The sequence below is a fragment of the Oncorhynchus masou genome, chromosome 8 (assembly GCF_036934945.1).
Source record: "Oncorhynchus masou masou isolate Uvic2021 chromosome 8, UVic_Omas_1.1, whole genome shotgun sequence".
NCBI classification, from domain to species: domain Eukaryota; kingdom Metazoa; phylum Chordata; class Actinopteri; order Salmoniformes; family Salmonidae; genus Oncorhynchus; species Oncorhynchus masou.
In genome coordinates this window covers 36,650,955-36,667,718 of record NC_088219.1, presented here as the reverse complement: position 1 = coordinate 36,667,718, position 16,764 = coordinate 36,650,955, and the positions used below count along the sequence as shown (strand labels likewise).

Sequence of the window (16,764 nt, the reverse complement as noted above, 5' to 3'; positions counted from 1 at the left end):
TAAACTTGTTGAAATGTATTGTCATCTGGTCCCTATAGAAGCTAGTGATTAATGAGATTTGCAAAGAAGTTACATTAAGATTATGTTATGAGGTGACTAGCTTGTAGGCCAGGTGTAGTCTGATTAAGGATCCTATACTGTATGAGGGCTGTGGGGGCTATCAGAGTAACTGGGATGCAGTAAAGGTGCTAATGAATGTGGCTGCAGGTAAAAAGGCCTACACTTTGGTGATGATGACAGTGTGCGATTGTATTTGCAGCAATATGAGCACTGGCGTCCCAACCAGCCAGACAGTTTCTTCCAGTCTGGAGAGGACTGTGTGGTGATGATCTGGCACGAGGGAGGACAGTGGAATGACGTACCCTGCAACTACCACCTCACCTTCACCTGCAAGAAGGGCACAGGTAATGCACGCTCGCACGCACGCACGCACGCACGCATGCATACCTAACCCCTGTCCTCTCTCTTCCCTCCAGTCTCTTGCAGCCAGCCACCAGTAGTGAAGGATGCTCGTGTGTTTGGTTCTATGAAGCCTCGTTATGAGATCAACACTCTGATTCGTTACCACTGTAAAAGCGGCTTCATACAGAGATACCCCTCCACCATCCGCTGCCGTGACAACGGCCAATGGGACAGCCCCAAGATCACCTGCATAAGCCGTGAGTACTGCCCACTCCTTCTGTCTCTGACTACCCCCCACCCAACTAATCAGGGCCTAGATCCAACGACATTAACAATCTCTCTTTTTGTTTTTTTCAGCCGCTACCTACCAGAAGTCTTTCTCTTCTAGGAAACACACCGACAATCACAATCATAACCAGAATCAGTACAATCACAATAATCACAACCTGTTCAACTATCAAAACCAACAATACAACAGCCAAAACAATCAAGACCAACAGAAGACCAACAACCAAAAGCAAAAACAGCAGAGCGAGAGGAGACATCAACACTAATCTGATCTCTGGTCAGTCCTTAAAAGCGCAGATCCGGTTGCAAAAGGAACCTTCCCCAAATGTCTGTATTTCTGGAAAATGTGTGAATTTCTGAGAAAATGTACAGTTATTCTGCATCCCTAATCCCAGAGCAACTCAGATCAGATCACATAGCTCGAACCCATAGATATACATATATATATGTGTATATATATGGGTGTGTGTGTATATGTATGTCAATTTGTATGTCAATTTATCTGGATAGGGGCATGGGGTTATTTCACAAAGTTTAGTCATAATCAACAAGCTAACTCTGATAAACTCTGATAAAACACATTTCTAGTTTATAAACGGGTGTTATGAACATTGTTACAGAGGATTGAGTCCATTTCAAATTCAACCAGGACAAATTTAAGTTTCAGAATATTTATTTCAGTTTGCTGGCTAACTTAATTTTGACCTTGCTTCGTGAAATCCAACCCCAGATCACTTCCTAATTCTTCCTACAACCGTGACACCACAGTGCCTTAATGGTTAACACAGTGTCCAATGTCCATCTCCCGAACTGGAGAACTTGACCGCTTCTGCTCTAGAGATGGACACTTCTCAATCCAGCGCCTTCTGAACATTTCCCTCTTGTCCTGTTTCTTTACCCCATAGAAATAATCCACTAAAAATAACAGACGTAAAACCACAATTGTTTTGTTGGCGACACGTTTGCAATATTCCCATGAAAGAGCCCATTAAGTTAAAGGAACATGAATTGTTACATAGTTTCCAACATTTGCAATGTTGTTTTCCCCCTTCTCTCTCTCTCTCTCACAGAACGTGAGACGAAGAGCCACTCGCTTATCACAATCTTCGGTCAGTCACTTTATTTGAAAAGTCACCATGAAGGACTCATATCAGGAACGAGCTCAATCAGTTCCTTATAGGAGAGGACATGACGAGAGGTCCGTGTCAGACCGTGTCTGTGACAGGTCACCTCCTCCAGTGGCGCTCCAGCATATACAAACGCATCCGCCGACGTCTTCTCCTTAAAGGCAATGTTTTTTTTTAAAGGGAATGGGCTTCGTACGCTTAACCAATTTTGTTATTGCTATGTGTGCAATGACACATGGGAGAAGAGAGAGTGCAATGAGTGTCAGGTATTGTAGGTGGGAAAATGTAAGAAGCTGTGGCCGTTTAATTTATTGCATATGTTACACCTATACACGGCCTGTGATACTGTTCAACTGAAGTGGCTATTGTAAGGGTGCCTTGTTTGGCTGTTTCCAGACATCGGCCTTGCATTGAAGGAATCTTGTCTTAGATCATGTGGCCTTACCATATTCTGTTTAGTAAAGTTCTACGATCCAGATAGCTGTGATGGCGCTGTTCAGGGGGATGACTTGTACCTGCGAGTCACCACAAACTGCTCTCAACAGAGGCGAATTTGAGAAGCATTCCAAGGCACTATGGCCGTTTATTCAGAAATGCCACAAATAATGATTCTTCCCCCGAGGACAGAAAGGACTGGGTGAAGAATCAGTACTGGAAGTCGGTAGACGAGGGCCTCTGTTCTTCAGTTAGGATTCTGGTTCATGTGTCTTCTCTGCTTACTGCTTTCATCCGTTCTGTCTTCTCTCCGTGTATGTGTTCTATCATAGTGTTTTATCATCCAAATGATGTGTGTTTCTACCCCAGAGAGCGTGGGGTATGCTGTATCGGGGGGGGTGAATACTTTGTCCGTTTTTATGTTCTTGTATCTGTTGTGTATGTCCCCCAAAAACCCACTAATACTGTACCTATACACCATCCTGTGCTCCCATCTCACCTTGCGCTGACTGTGCAATAAAAATAAATACGAATAAACCGATTTTACCCAGAGTCTATCCATTTTCTCACACTTCGTATCTCAGTGCAGAAGATGATTCGATAGATCCACTTGAGCTTATTGAAAAAGTATCCCAGCGTCTTTCCCTGTCATAAGTACTGACTGCCCACAGAGGAAAGTCTGGGGTTTTACCGGTGAGAGCGACGACGGATGACGCATACTCTCCCCACAGTGAATAAACGAATGGATGGAGGAATGAATGAAAGGCTTGAACTGAATAAATGAGTATCTTTCCTGTCTTGTCAGTCAGTGCAGCCCTGCTGTGGGACCAGGCAACAGCTGCTTGCAGGCTATGTCGGGGATCCTAGAATAGTGCTCTCCTCTGGAAACCAGCATGAATATATGAGCCGCTACCAGCAAACCAACGTCTCGACCTCATGCCGTCATCCAGCTCCTAAAACAATCTGCTGCTTTGACAGACATTTTTCAGTTGCAAGATCAGAGAACAGAACAGGAATACCATGAAAAGGCCTCTGTGTACATCTGTAATTCCCCCCAAACTGGCAGGAAAACCATTTACGCAAACGTCCCCACCCTTTGGAAACACGTACATTACTGAGGTCCTGTGTGTGTGCGTGTGTGTGTGCAGGCATGAATCACTGAAGGCCTATGCCTTTACACCTGGCAATCACAGTGTGCTTCAGCCCCAAACCAGCCCCTCTCCTCTACCAATAGATACTGTACCATGGCTCTTACTATAGCCCTTATTCCTACTTCACTCAGCAGTGGTATACACACAAAACTGCAAGTCCAGGTATTTTTGGTTTCCATGGCAACAAATAAGAAGCAAAGTCAGGATTCTTTATTTGAATTGTTTTATTTTCCTCTTGACTTTGGGTCCAAAAAGTTCCTAACATGGTTACAAACTGAGTAATGTTGTACGTACACAAAACAATGTAGGGATAAAAATGATTGCCTGGTTGTAGTTTTTTCTTAAACTTTTGAATGAATTGATACATGACATAGTTCATTCTTAAAATAAGTCATGGGCAGTTCTTGAACCAGCCAAAAATGTTTTGTTAGTAAAGGTTCACAATGAGCATGTTACTACAGTTGAAGAAAAGCATTGGTGATACTTTCTGACAGATTTGTAACGTTCTCTGACAGGAGCTCTCTTGTGTTTATCATAATCATTGTCGTGGCTCATGATTCCTGTTTAAAACGTGTTAATCACTGTGCTTTGCTGACAGGGGAAACAAGTAAGGTACCCTACCGTTCAAAAGTTTGGGGTCATTTAGAAATGTCCTTGTTTTTGAAAGAAAAACAAATGTTTTGTCCATTAAAATACCATTCAAATTGATCAGAAATACAGTGTAGACATTGTTAATGTTGTAAATGACTATTGTAGCTGGAAACGGCAGATTTTTAATGGAATATCTAAATAGGAGTACAGAGGCCAATTATCAGCAACCATCACTCCTGTGTTCCAATGGCACGTTGTGTAAGCTAATCCAAGTTTATCATTTTAAAAGGCTAATTGATCTTTAGAAAACCCTTTTGCAATTATGTTAGCACAGCTGGAAACTGTTGTCCTGATTAAAGAAGCAATAAACTGGCCTTCAGGCTAGTTGAGTATCTGGAGCATCAGCATTTGTGGGTTTGATTACAGGCTCAAAATGGCCAGAAACAAAGAACTTTCTTCTGAATCTATTATTGTTCTAAGAAATGAAGGCTATTCCATACGAGAAGAGGACAAGTACATTAGGGTGTCTAGAATGAGAAACAGATGTCTCACAAGTCCTCAACTGGCAGCTTCATTAAATAGTACCCGCAAAACACCAGTCTCAACGTCAACAGTGAATAGGCGACTCCAGGATACTGTTATTTTAATGGACAAAAAAAAATGCTTTTCTTTCAAAAACAAGGACATTTTCTAAGTGACCCCAAACTTTTGAACGGTAGTGTACATATTTTTCGTACTAACATCGTTTCTGAGGCTAATTTCAATATAAATATATGTGTCTGTCCAGCAGGTCTTTGTGATAACGGTCCATGTTTTTTACTCCTCCCACTGGCGTTCCTGTACTCACCTCTGAGTGCAGTTGTGATAGGACACGGTACAGCCAAGTTCTTGCTAACTCAACAATAAGCTAACTATGAAAGGTCGAGCCAAGTATAGCTAACCTAACACTCCAGGAATGACCTAACATTCTCTTGGAGCTAGCTAGCGTTGCTAGTGTACGTCAGCCCTTGTGTTGTTCTTACATGGGAGTCTCTTACTGTACCTGCGGGAACCAATGGTGTTTTTAAATAGGATGATTATCTGGCCAATTCACTGGGCTAGTCTAGAGTGGGCTGCACTGCTAGTGGTGAGCGAGGGTATCGCAGGCTCTGTGTTCATGCAGATAAATAGATATGCCTGAGCTGTTGGCCTGAGGCTTAGATTAGCCATGCAGACTAACATGGCATCGTTAGCTAACTAACAGCTTGTCAGTGCTCTAACAACCAGTTTCACAGATATCACTGGGTCTACTCATTCACTATAAGAAACTATTTGTGTCAAAAATAGCACACAAAAAAAAACATTTTGAAAAAAATAGGGATTTACACTGCAAGTGTTGCTTTTGGCTTTCTGCTGTGTATAAAAGCTCAGAGGCATGCCTTGTGTTTCTAAACTAGAGGCTAAGGTGTACATAGAGGCACAGCAACTAGTGTTTAACATACAATTATACTGCAGGTCTGCGTGTCACAATACTACTCAGTAAGACAACTATTGCCAGGCATTTTGTGTTACTGCTGAGGACGAAATGCGGTTTACCTTGTCCATTCCAGGCCACCGTAAGTCTTCTGACATAAACAGTGTCCAGTGCAACATTTGTATTTTGGTTTCCTCGTTTGTATGTTTCTGGGGTTAGTTTCATCACTTGAGCTCTGTGAATGAGCACAGAACTCTGGGATAGCGTAGCGCAGAAAATAAAACAATATTTCTATATCAAAAGACATCCATAAACAGAAATACAATTCTAGATACTCACATTCTACATATTCATAATAAAAAATAAACTGAACAATGCTAATGGTTGGCTTCTCCTTTTTTTTATCCATTTCTATGATGAGAATGATGTTTGGTCCACACACATTATTAAATAAACTGGTCAAAATGATGGTGAAGTACATGACACTGTTGTAGCACCCTGCAAAGATGGACAGCAGACTGGATTTTCATTGTGCTGTAGTTGCATTCTATAACATAATAATAATAGCTTGAGCTACGCTATCTTTGCTTTTTGTGTTTGTGTGAACATTGTTGCTCTTTTGTTGTCCTGGGTTTAATTGAACAGAAAAGTTATCAGTTCAGTTGTCAGATGCTTTACTAGGTTGTTCTCAGTCCAAGGACTTCCTTCAAGCTATGGTATGCCTCGTCCACTTTCAATGTCACTTTGGGACAATGTGACATCATCTGTTTCTCCACCACCATTCCCTCCCTCCCTCCCCTTCCCTTCCCTTCCCTCCCACCAACCCTTTCCCCAAATCCATCCTCCCTTTCTGTTCCTACGTAGAAATAACCGATTAAAGAACATATCCCCCATACACTATCAGGTCTCAGATTACAAAAAAAACATGGTTTGCTAAAATGACTCTCACACCTCTCGTTTTACTGTATCTAAAAAGAAAATATCACAGTTTGAATGTTTTCTTTACATTTTTTATCAGTAACTTCTCCTATATGACCTCCCTCTCTCTTAACTCCTCTTCCCGTCTCCCTCGCCATCCTACTCTCTGTAAATGTATTAGCTTCTCTAGTGTGTGTGAGTGTGTGTGTGTGAGCGTGTCGGGGTTCTCAGTTGTGGCCCTTGAAGCAGTAGACTCCGTACAGCTTGTGTTTCTTGTCGGGGTAGCCGTTGAACCTCACGGCAGCTTCCGTTGGGCTGCAGCGCCTACGGGGGCGGGTGATGGGGTAACGGACGCTCCCGTCAGCCAACCAGCCGGCGTCACAGCGGTCGTAGCCCAATAGCTTCCAGGCGGCATACATCTGGCCCACCTTGGCAATCTGAGCTCCGTCCTTCTGACACGCAACCACAGCCTCGTCATATGTAAGCTTGGAGGGGTGGATCAGGTAGTAGAACCGCCCTAAGAGAGGGAGGGAGATGGTTAGATACACATGTACACACAACACCCACCTCCCCCCCCACACACACACACACACACACACACCTTTGTAGTTGGAGGTGAAACAGAACACGTCGTATCTGTTCTTCTCCTTGTCTCTGAGGCCGTAGTTGCGTACCCCGGGGACAGTGTTCTTGCCCCCACAGGGCTCCCTGGGGGTGGTGATGGGGTACTGGACAGATCCGTCACTCAGCCACCCAGCGTTGCACCAGTCTAAACCCCCACGCCACGCCTCGTACAGCTGGTCAAACGACGCCACGATGGAGTCCTGCTCGCGACACGCCCGCTCGGCATCAAAGAAGTTCAGGTTGTAACGACCCAGCCGAGGGAAGTATGGGTAGACGATACCTGGGAGAGAGAGGGAGGAGAGACAGGACATCATAAAACATCCATTTGCTTTGGGGTTTCATGTACTCATCTTAAACAGGTGGAAAACGTTATACAAGTTGTAAAAACAGATAAACCCCGTTAGCTTATAGCATTTGCTCAAATCCTACAATTTCGAGTCCATTGTTATGTGTGTGGGTAGCTGTAGCTCCAGATTGATGGTGGCAGTGATAGTTGATCATTCTCATATATAATGGAGCTGGTCTAGCTGGGTGATGCATGGCGTTATACCCTGTTCCTTGGAGGTGAGCCAGGAATGGAAACCTAAATGATGAACTCCATTACTCTGGGCCTGACGTGTGTGTGCCCCTGACAGTCCTCCTGGGTAGTCTCAGCTCGCGGTGCTATATATAGCCAGAACCCTGGGCCATTTAGACAAGGACAGGCTGCTACACAGTAAATAGACTTTACCAAAGGACGGTTCTCTCAAAAACTTTGTCAAACAGAGTCCATATTGAATACTAGCTGTTGTGTCGACACGCACACTGTGATATTGTGTGTTTGTGTGTGTTAAAGTGTGTGCTACCTTGCAGGTCCAGGGACACCACGCCTGTTCCATCTTCCAACCCGTCGATGACCTCACACTTATATCTCCCATAGTCCTCCAGTGTGAGTTCTGTGATGACCAACGACGCATCCGTGGGGGCCGAGGCCTGTAGGTAGACGCGCCCGTGGAAACGTCCGTAGCTCCGCTTGTGGAAACCCATGGCAACGAAGACATCCACCTGGAACAAGAAGAAGAAGAAGGATTTGTCAGCGATGGCGGCAGTTAGTTCCGCGGTTGTTCCACGAAATGAGGGCCTTTTGCATCTCTTTGATATATTAAGTAGAAATTGTGCACCAATTTTGAATTGTAAAAGCCTGTCACATGAAATGAAGTTCCCCTTAATATAGAAACCATGGGGGAGTTCAATAAATCAGATTTTCAATATGAATAATTCAGCATTTTGACATGTCCCTGCTTGCACCCTGTGTGACTCCTAGAATAGATTTGAAACCACCTACCTTCAAAATGTCTCCCAAGTTTTCACCATAATCGTGAAGCCCTGGTTATTTTGTTGCTTTGACAAAGTCCATTTTGAAGACGATTATCTTTTTCATGTGATTAGTCTACATTTTACATCTGTCCCTCATTTTAAGGTCAACCCTGTTACGTGAACTGAACTCTCGTTTTAATATGGTGAAAAGATTCCTTTTGAAATATTTTTGTTCTCAAGGAACATTGAACATCTAATAGTCAGATCGTAGTGTAAAAGCAGGTGAGCTGGGCATCTCTTTTTTTGCCATTTTCTGTTTTTTGTTTTATGGAAAATTGATTGGGACAAGCATAACACTTCAACCCTGTTACCTATTGATAGACGGGCTAGAAATGTGTTTTTGTTGATGTTGTGAAGCTTCCATTCAATTGCACCTCCTTGTTGCACACAAAATAACTTCCATTCGCCATCACAAGGGGATTTATGGCTGATTTAAAATGAAATCGTCAACCCTGTTACGTCCAACCCTGTTACGGTCAACCCTGTTACGTCCAACCCTGTTACGTCCAACCCTGTTACGGTCAACCCTGTTACGGTCAACCCTGTTACGTCCAACCCTGTTACGGTCAACCCTGTTACGTCCAACCCTGTTACGTCCAACCCTGTTACGGTCAACCCTGTTACGGTCAACCCTGTTACGGTCAACCCTGTTACGTCCAACCCTGTTACGGTCAACCCTGTTACGTCCAACCCTGTTACGTCCAACCCTGTTACGGTCAACCCTGTTACGTCCAACCCTGTTACGTCCAACCCTGTTACGTCCAACCCTGTTACGGTCAACCCTGTTACGTCCAACCCTGTTACGTCCAACCCTGTTACGGTCAACCCTGTTACGTCCAACCCTGTTACGTCCAACCCTGTTACGGTCAACCCTGTTACGGTCAACCCTGTTACGGTCAACCCTGTTACGTCCAACCCTGTTACGGTCAACCCTGTTACGGTCAACCCTGTTACGTCCAACCCTGTTACGGTCAACCCTGTTACGGTCAACCCTGTTACGTCCAACCCTGTTACGTCCAACCCTGTTACGTCCAACCCTGTTACGTCCAACCCTGTTACGTCCAACCCTGTTACGGTCAACCCTGTTACGGTCAACCCTGTTACGTCCAACCCTGTTACGGTCAACCCTGTTACGTCCAACCCTGTTACGTCCAACCCTGTTACGGTCAACCCTGTTACGTCCAACCCTGTTACGGTCAACCCTGTTACGTCCAACCCTGTTACGGTCAACCCTGTTACGTCCAACCCTGTTACGGTCAACCCTGTTACGTCCAACCCTGTTACGGTCAACCCTGTTACGTCCAACCCTGTTACGTCCAACCCTGTTACGGTCAACCCTGTTACGGTCAACCCTGTTACGGTCAACCCTGTTACGTCCAACCCTGTTACGGTCAACCCTGTTACGTCCAACCCTGTTACGTCCAACCCTGTTACGGTCAACCCTGTTACGTCCAACCCTGTTACGTCCAACCCTGTTACGTCCAACCCTGTTACGGTCAACGCTGTTACGTCCAACCCTGTTACGTCCAACCCTGTTACGGTCAACCCTGTTACGTCCAACCCTGTTACGTCCAACCCTGTTACGTCCAACCCTGTTACGTCCAACCCTGTTACGGTCAACCCTGTTACGGTCAACCCTGTTACGTCCAACCCTGTTACGTCCAACCCTGTTACGTCCAACCCTGTTACGTCCAACCCTGTTACGGTCAACCCTGTTACGTCCAACCCTGTTACGTCCAACCCTGTTACGGTCAACCCTGTTACGGTCAACCCTGTTACGTCCAACCCTGTTACGGTCAACCCTGTTACGTCCAACCCTGTTACGTCCAACCCTGTTACGGTCAACCCTGTTACGGTCAACCCTGTTACGGTCAACCCTGTTACGTCCAACCCTGTTACGTCCAACCCTGTTACGGTCAACCCTGTTACGTCCAACCCTGTTACGTCCAACCCTGTTACGGTCAACCCTGTTACGGTCAACCCTGTTACGTCCAACCCTGTTACGTCCAACCCTGTTACGTCCAACCCTGTTACGGTCAACCCTGTTACTTTATTTGGCACTTATGGGCATTTACTATAATAATGTTTTTTATTTAACCTCTTGAGATGGAAAAATTAAGTGTTTTATGTAGTTGAACATTTGTGCTCTTTATGATAGAATGTAAATAAGTTACACTCAAAATGCATCACATTGGTGGAATAACACTCTTTAGTTTTTAGTGAAAAAACAACTTTTCAATACATTTATAGTAAAAAAAGATAGAGGAAGATGGGGTTTTATAATGTCATCATCAACCAATTAGTAGACATTAGAGATGCCTACTCATAATTGGTTAAAATCACATGATGCAAACTGATGACGTCATTAGAAACGTATTTCCTCTATCTGTTTTACTATAAAACCTAGAAAAGCGCAATTTTCACATATGTTGATGTTGGAGTGGTGCTGAAGATGTAATAAGGAATCTCAAATATAAAATAGATTTTTATTTGTTTAACACTTTTTTTGTTACTACAGGATTCCATGTTATTTCATAGTTTTGATGTCTTCACTACTATTCTACAATGTAGAAAATAGTACAAAAGAAAGAAAGAAAAACGACTTGAGTGAGTAGGTGTGTCCAAACTTGACTGGTACTCTATATTTTGGGGGGCAATTCCATTTTCTGGCAGAAAAAACACTAAAATCACCAGGAATTCAGCAAAAACTTGTTTATTTTAGGAAATATGTTCAAAAGTACTACCAGAAAAAAATAGCTAGTGTCTTAAAAAAAAGGTTTTAATTTTCAAATACAATCTCTTTTTGGGCGTAGCTGTGGTCAATTTGCAGTGTACAAATTATTATCATTATCTTCCGGACCTCCGACCATCAACCGACTAACATCAGCCGCTGGCTGAATCTAGTTGCCTACCCCTGTCCTAACATCTTTTATAGGCTATTGTAGAGCGGCAGGTAGCCTAGTGGTAAGAGCATTGGAAAACAATCCACATAGTGCACTATTTTTGACCAGAATGATCAAAAGTAGTGTATTATATGGAAAAGTTATTTTGATTATAGTTTTATGACATTGGGTCAAGTGTAAACACACCTCTTTGAGGTAGTCTGAGGTCAGCTTAGTCCATTTGATCCTCAGTTTGGGGTTGGCCAGCAGTGACGCATCCCTGTGGAATTTACAGGGCAGGGTGGCATTACCCCCCCGCCTCGACACCACTTTGGACTGCTCCGTCACCACAGAGAGCTGAGGGCCATTCTCTGAAATAAAGGAATGGGTTAAACCATTAGTAATACAGGGGTGGTTCTCTCTTTGTACACTTCTCTATTTTTTTTTCTCTCTAAATACAGTATCTCTCTCACTCTCTATTCCTAACTTCAACAACAACTTCAACAACAACACTAACCCATTGTTTGGTTCTCTCTGTCTACAAAATGGGCTGGTTTATTTTCTCTGAATGGTATTTAACCTGTTTGTTATCACGTTATGCCATATGAAATCGATTAGCAAGATCTGGGCTTGGAAGCAGAGGCTTGCTCAATAGCTAAATAGTTCCCATCTCTTTTATCCCAAGTGAATTACAACATCCCTGTTGTTCAGCCATGTCACAAAAACCATGTTGTTGTAATTTTCTATTTAAACAATATAGTTCTACATTGTATTTTTAAAATATATATTATAATGTATAATGTAGCATGTTGTGTAATGCTGATTTAATGTAAGTGACCAGAGTATTAGGAGAACCTCTGTAGTCAAATATCAGGTTCCAAAAATCTGTCTGAGATAATAATGTGTTTATTATGATGTTTATAGATCTAATAATAATATGAACTACTGCCAGTCAACCACACAGAATGACATTATGCTAAGAGTCTCACTAACATGCATTTCCATCCACATGCAAACAAATTGGTTTCCTACACCAGGTATAAACACCACTCCAAACCAGGGAGATTATTACGGCGAAATTGGACATGTCCTGTGGATGTCGGGAAATGCCTTCATAAACAGGCCACTAGGGGCAACAGTGAGCGTTAGTACCATCAAGTAGGGTGTTGTGGATTAGGGTGGTGGATAGGTGACTTCTGGCTCAGAAGGTTGGGTGTTTGATCCCAGTTGTGGAAACTAGTTTTACATTTTTGTTTGAACCCTATCCCAAAGGTTAACCCTTCGGAACGGGTGCCTAAACGTAATGTTTGAACCCTATCCCAAAGGTTAACCCTTCGGAACGGGTGCCTAAACGTAATGTTTGAACCCTATCCCAAAGGTTAACCCTTCGGAACGGGTGCCTAAACGTAATGTTTTAACCCAATCCCAAAGGTTAACCCTTCAGGTGCCTAAACGTAATGTTTTAACCCTATCCCAAAGGTTAACCCTTCGGGTGCCTAAACATAATGTTTTAACCCAATCCCAAAGGTTAACCCTTCAGGAACGGGTGCCTAAACGTAATGTTTTAACCCTATCCCAAAGGTTAACCCTTCGGAACGGGTGCCTAAACGTAATGTTTTAACCCTATCCCAAAGGTTAACCCTTCGGAACGGGTGCCTAAACGTAATGTTTTAACCCTATCCCAAAGGTTAACCCTTCCGAACGGGTGCCTAAACGTAATGTTTGAACCCTATCCCAAAGGTTAACCCTTCGGAACGGGTGCCTAAACGTAATGTTTGAACCTAATCCCAAAGGTTAACCCTTCGGAACGGGTGCCTAAACGTAATGTTTGAACCCTATCCCAAAGGTTAACCCTACGGAACGGGTGCCTAAACGTAATGTTTGAACCCAATCCCAAAGGTTAACCCTTCGGAACGGGTGCCTAAATGTAATGTTTGAACCCTATCCCAAAGGTTAACCCTTCGGAACGGGTGCCTAAACGTAATGTTTGAACCCAATCCCAAAGGTTAACCCTTCGGGTGCCTAAACGTAATGTTTGAACCCAATCCCAAAGGTTAACCCTTCGGAACGGGTGCCTAAACGTAATGTTTTAACCCAATCCCAAAGGTTAACCCTTCGGAACGGGTGCCTAAATGTAATGTTTTAACCCAATCCCAAAGGTTAACCCTTCGGAACGGGTGCCTAAACGTAATGTTTGAACCCTATCCCAAAGGTTAACCCTTCGGGTGCCTAAACGTAATGTTTGAACCCAATCCCAAAGGTTAACCCTTCGGAACGGGTGCCTAAACGTAATGTTTGAACCCTATCCCAAAGGTTAACCCTTCGGAACGGGTGCCTAAACGTAATGTTTTAACCCTATCCCAAAGGTTAACCCTTCGGAACGGGTGCCTAAACGTAATGTTTGAACCCTATCCCAAAGGTTAACCCTTCGGAACGGGTGCCTAAACGTAATGTTTGAACCCTATCCCAAAAGGTTAACCCTTCGGAACGGGTGCCTAAACGTAATGTTTGAACCCTATCCCAAAGGTTAACCCTTCGGAACGGGTGCCTAAACGTAATGTTTGAACCCTATCCCAAAAGGTTAACCCTTCGGAACGGGTGCCTAAACGTAATGTTTGAACCCTATCCCAAAGGTTAACCCTTCGGAACGGGTGCCTAAACGTAATGTTTGAACCCTATCCCAAAAGGTTAACCCTTCGGAACGGGTGCCTAAACGTAATGTTTGAACCCAATCCCAAACCTTTGCCTTTGCCGAACCATTCGCAATGAGTGCCTGAACATAACCCTTAACTTCCAAATTTGACGTTTGGAGAAATGGAACGATACAGAGCAGCAGGATGAATGTTACAGAGAAGCAGGAGCAACAAAAACACTTCGGAATTGTACGTTTGGAGGACAGGCGTCTAATTTTGCAGTGAGACTGTGAGAGCTTGTTGCTCCAAACACCCCTTTAAACAGAATCTGGTTGCAGGGTTTTCTCTAATACAGCTTGACTGTGCATTTCATCACTACCTCATCTTGTGTTTGATGTTTATTTAATCCTCTCTTCCTGGTGTGGAGAAAATTGATAAGTCTAATATATCTGGAGGCACTATGTAATGTACACAATGGAGCGTCCTCAGTCAACCTGTTCAGTGGCAGTGTTGTTGGGTGCACAAGGTTTTACTGGTACAGTACGGTTCTATAGTCTTACTGCTACAAGCTAAACTTCCATTTCAATCACCCACCAGAAGCAACTTTCACTTCTTCAAAAACAATGATTGGTTTCTACAGTACTTCAATATAATTGATCCAGCACATAATGGTTGAGGGGTCGGTTTAAAGACCAGACCCCTCTGCTGTGACCATCCTCTGTAATATGATCCTCAAATCAGAATTGTAGTGGCTAATACATTTTTTGTTAGGGCAAATCAAGTCTGACATTTTAAAGTGGAAATTGAGAACCGTAGAAAACTTTTTAAATCTTGAACACACTCACTTCTTAAACCTTGAATGCACTACTCTCAGCAATAAAACAGGGATCAAATTAAGATCCTACATCTGTACGTCCCTGTTAGGACAATACGAACCAATGGTGCACTGACTGACTGAGGGTACATTGATCCTATAGCAGTACTATACTGACTATAGGAGTGAGTTAGCACTTCCTCTCTCCAGCCAACTCAGTGAATCTGCCTCCTGAAACTACGATCGATGCTGAAGCTAATTTCTACACAAAAGTTCAACAGAACTGCTTACTACACACAGTACAGTACAGTATACTGCTTTATCTGGTGAGCTGCACCCGACATACTACTGCTGGTACCACACTCTACCATAGCACTGTGTGTGGTAAAACCGACCTTTATATTGTCACTGCAGAAAGAGTACAGTAGCCAATACACATTCACTGCACTTGCTTTCTAAACATGACACAAACAGGGACATATCTGACCTGCAATCTGCCTCTACAGCCCAAATAAAGAGAGATAGCAGATAGGCTATCAGACAGAGAAAACAAGACCCCACATAGCATATCATTCAACAGTTGCAGTGCGTGAGGACACACACACGCACACACACACGCGCGCGCACACGCACACACACGCACACAAACAGAGATAAGATGATACTATGAATCCACACGAGACATTCCAGGAGTGTGTCATAAACGAAATACAGCGACAGGTAAATGTACATTTTTTGCCACTCAGCACACACTCTTATCCAGAGTGACTTTCAATTAGAGGTGCTAGACTATCATAGACTATCATTACATACACCAACACCCGCAGGCGTCTACCTTGTACATAGATGGTTCTGTAGTGCTCCAGTTCAGGGTATGCCGTGTCAAAGTTGTCGGCCAAGCTCAGAGAGACCAGGGCACAGATCAGCGCAGGAAGCATCTTCTGTCCCTACACCCGGAGTCTGCTCACTGCACAAAGAGAGAGGGGGGGGGGGGTCAGGAAATCCTTAACCACCAGCAAAACACCTGCCTCCGGAAAGCGTGTGCCTGGCGTGGGTCGTCCGTGTGTCTGTGTGTTGTGTGTGTGCAAGTGCGTGTGTGTGACCTGAGAACATCCCTCTGTACAGAATATATATCTGCAGTGCTGTAGGTTCCCTCTGGAGCAGTCTGATTGCAATAGGAATGCAGCACTCTCTGTGTCCTTGTCACAGCAAGCACGCCCCCCCCCCCCTCCCACACACACACACACACACACACACACACACACCAGAGATATATAGGGCAGTAGCAGAAAGATTTATAGCACGGCATGAGTAAGCGAAACTAGTTATTCTCACCGTCATCGCCGTCATCATGATAACTACAGAAAGTCATTATCCTCAATTACCATCGTCAATGTCATTACCACTCATCACCTCAATCCTTATCGCTATCATCATTGCCATTATTCTCACTATTACACTCTTATCAATGTCATCATCGGCATTCCTCTATCACAATCATCATCGACATTCCTCTATCACAATCATCATCAACATTCCTCTATCACAATCATCATCGACATTCCTCTATCACAATCATCATCGGCATTCCTCTATCACAATCATCATCGGCATTCCTCTATCACAATCATCATCGGCATTCCTCTATCACAATCATCATCGACATTTCTCTATCACAATCATCATCGGCATTCCTCTATCACAATCATCATCGACATTCCTCTACCACAATCATCATCGGCATTCCTCTATCACAATCATCATCGGCATTCCTCTATCACAATCATCATCGACATTCCTCTATCACAATCATCATCGGCATTCCTCTATCACAATCATCATCGGCATTCCTCTATCACAATCATCATCGGCATTCCTCTATCACAATCATCATCGGCATTCCTCTATCACAATCATCATCGACATTCCTCTATCACAATCATCATCGACATTATTCTCACTATTACACTCTTATCAATGTCATCATCGGCATTCCTCTATCACAATCATCATCGACATTCCTCTATCACAATCATCATCGACATTCCTCTATCACAATCATCATCGGCATTCCTCTATCACAATCATCA

General features: G+C 43.7%; 2 protein-coding genes across 4 annotated transcripts in view; one reads left to right on the top strand and one right to left on the bottom strand.

Annotated features, from left to right (window-relative positions):
• vcanb (versican b) overlaps nt 1–4,417 on the top strand; it is a 51,463-nt gene extending 47,046 nt beyond the window's left edge. Inside the window, exons 11-13 of the mRNA XM_064972339.1 lie at nt 260–404; nt 477–659; nt 760–4,417. Of these exons, the coding sequence (XP_064828411.1) occupies nt 260–404; nt 477–659; nt 760–956 (525 nt within the window). The 3' untranslated portion in view covers nt 957–4,417. The remainder of the gene's footprint in view (nt 1–259; nt 405–476; nt 660–759) is intronic.
• A 1,860-nt stretch (nt 4,418–6,277) lies between these two features.
• hapln1b (hyaluronan and proteoglycan link protein 1b) overlaps nt 6,278–16,764 on the bottom strand; it is a 42,863-nt gene continuing 32,376 nt past the window's right edge. For all 3 annotated transcript variants that reach the window (XM_064972335.1, XM_064972337.1, XM_064972336.1), the window contains exons 2-6: nt 15,510–15,641; nt 11,435–11,598; nt 7,835–8,033; nt 6,967–7,269; nt 6,278–6,882 (exon numbers count right to left, since the gene is read on the bottom strand). In XM_064972335.1, coding sequence (XP_064828407.1) covers nt 6,593–6,882; nt 6,967–7,269; nt 7,835–8,033; nt 11,435–11,598; nt 15,510–15,612 — 1,059 coding nt within the window. In that variant the 5' untranslated portion in view covers nt 15,613–15,641 and the 3' untranslated portion in view covers nt 6,278–6,592. The remainder of the gene's footprint in view (nt 6,883–6,966; nt 7,270–7,834; nt 8,034–11,434; nt 11,599–15,509; nt 15,642–16,764) is intronic.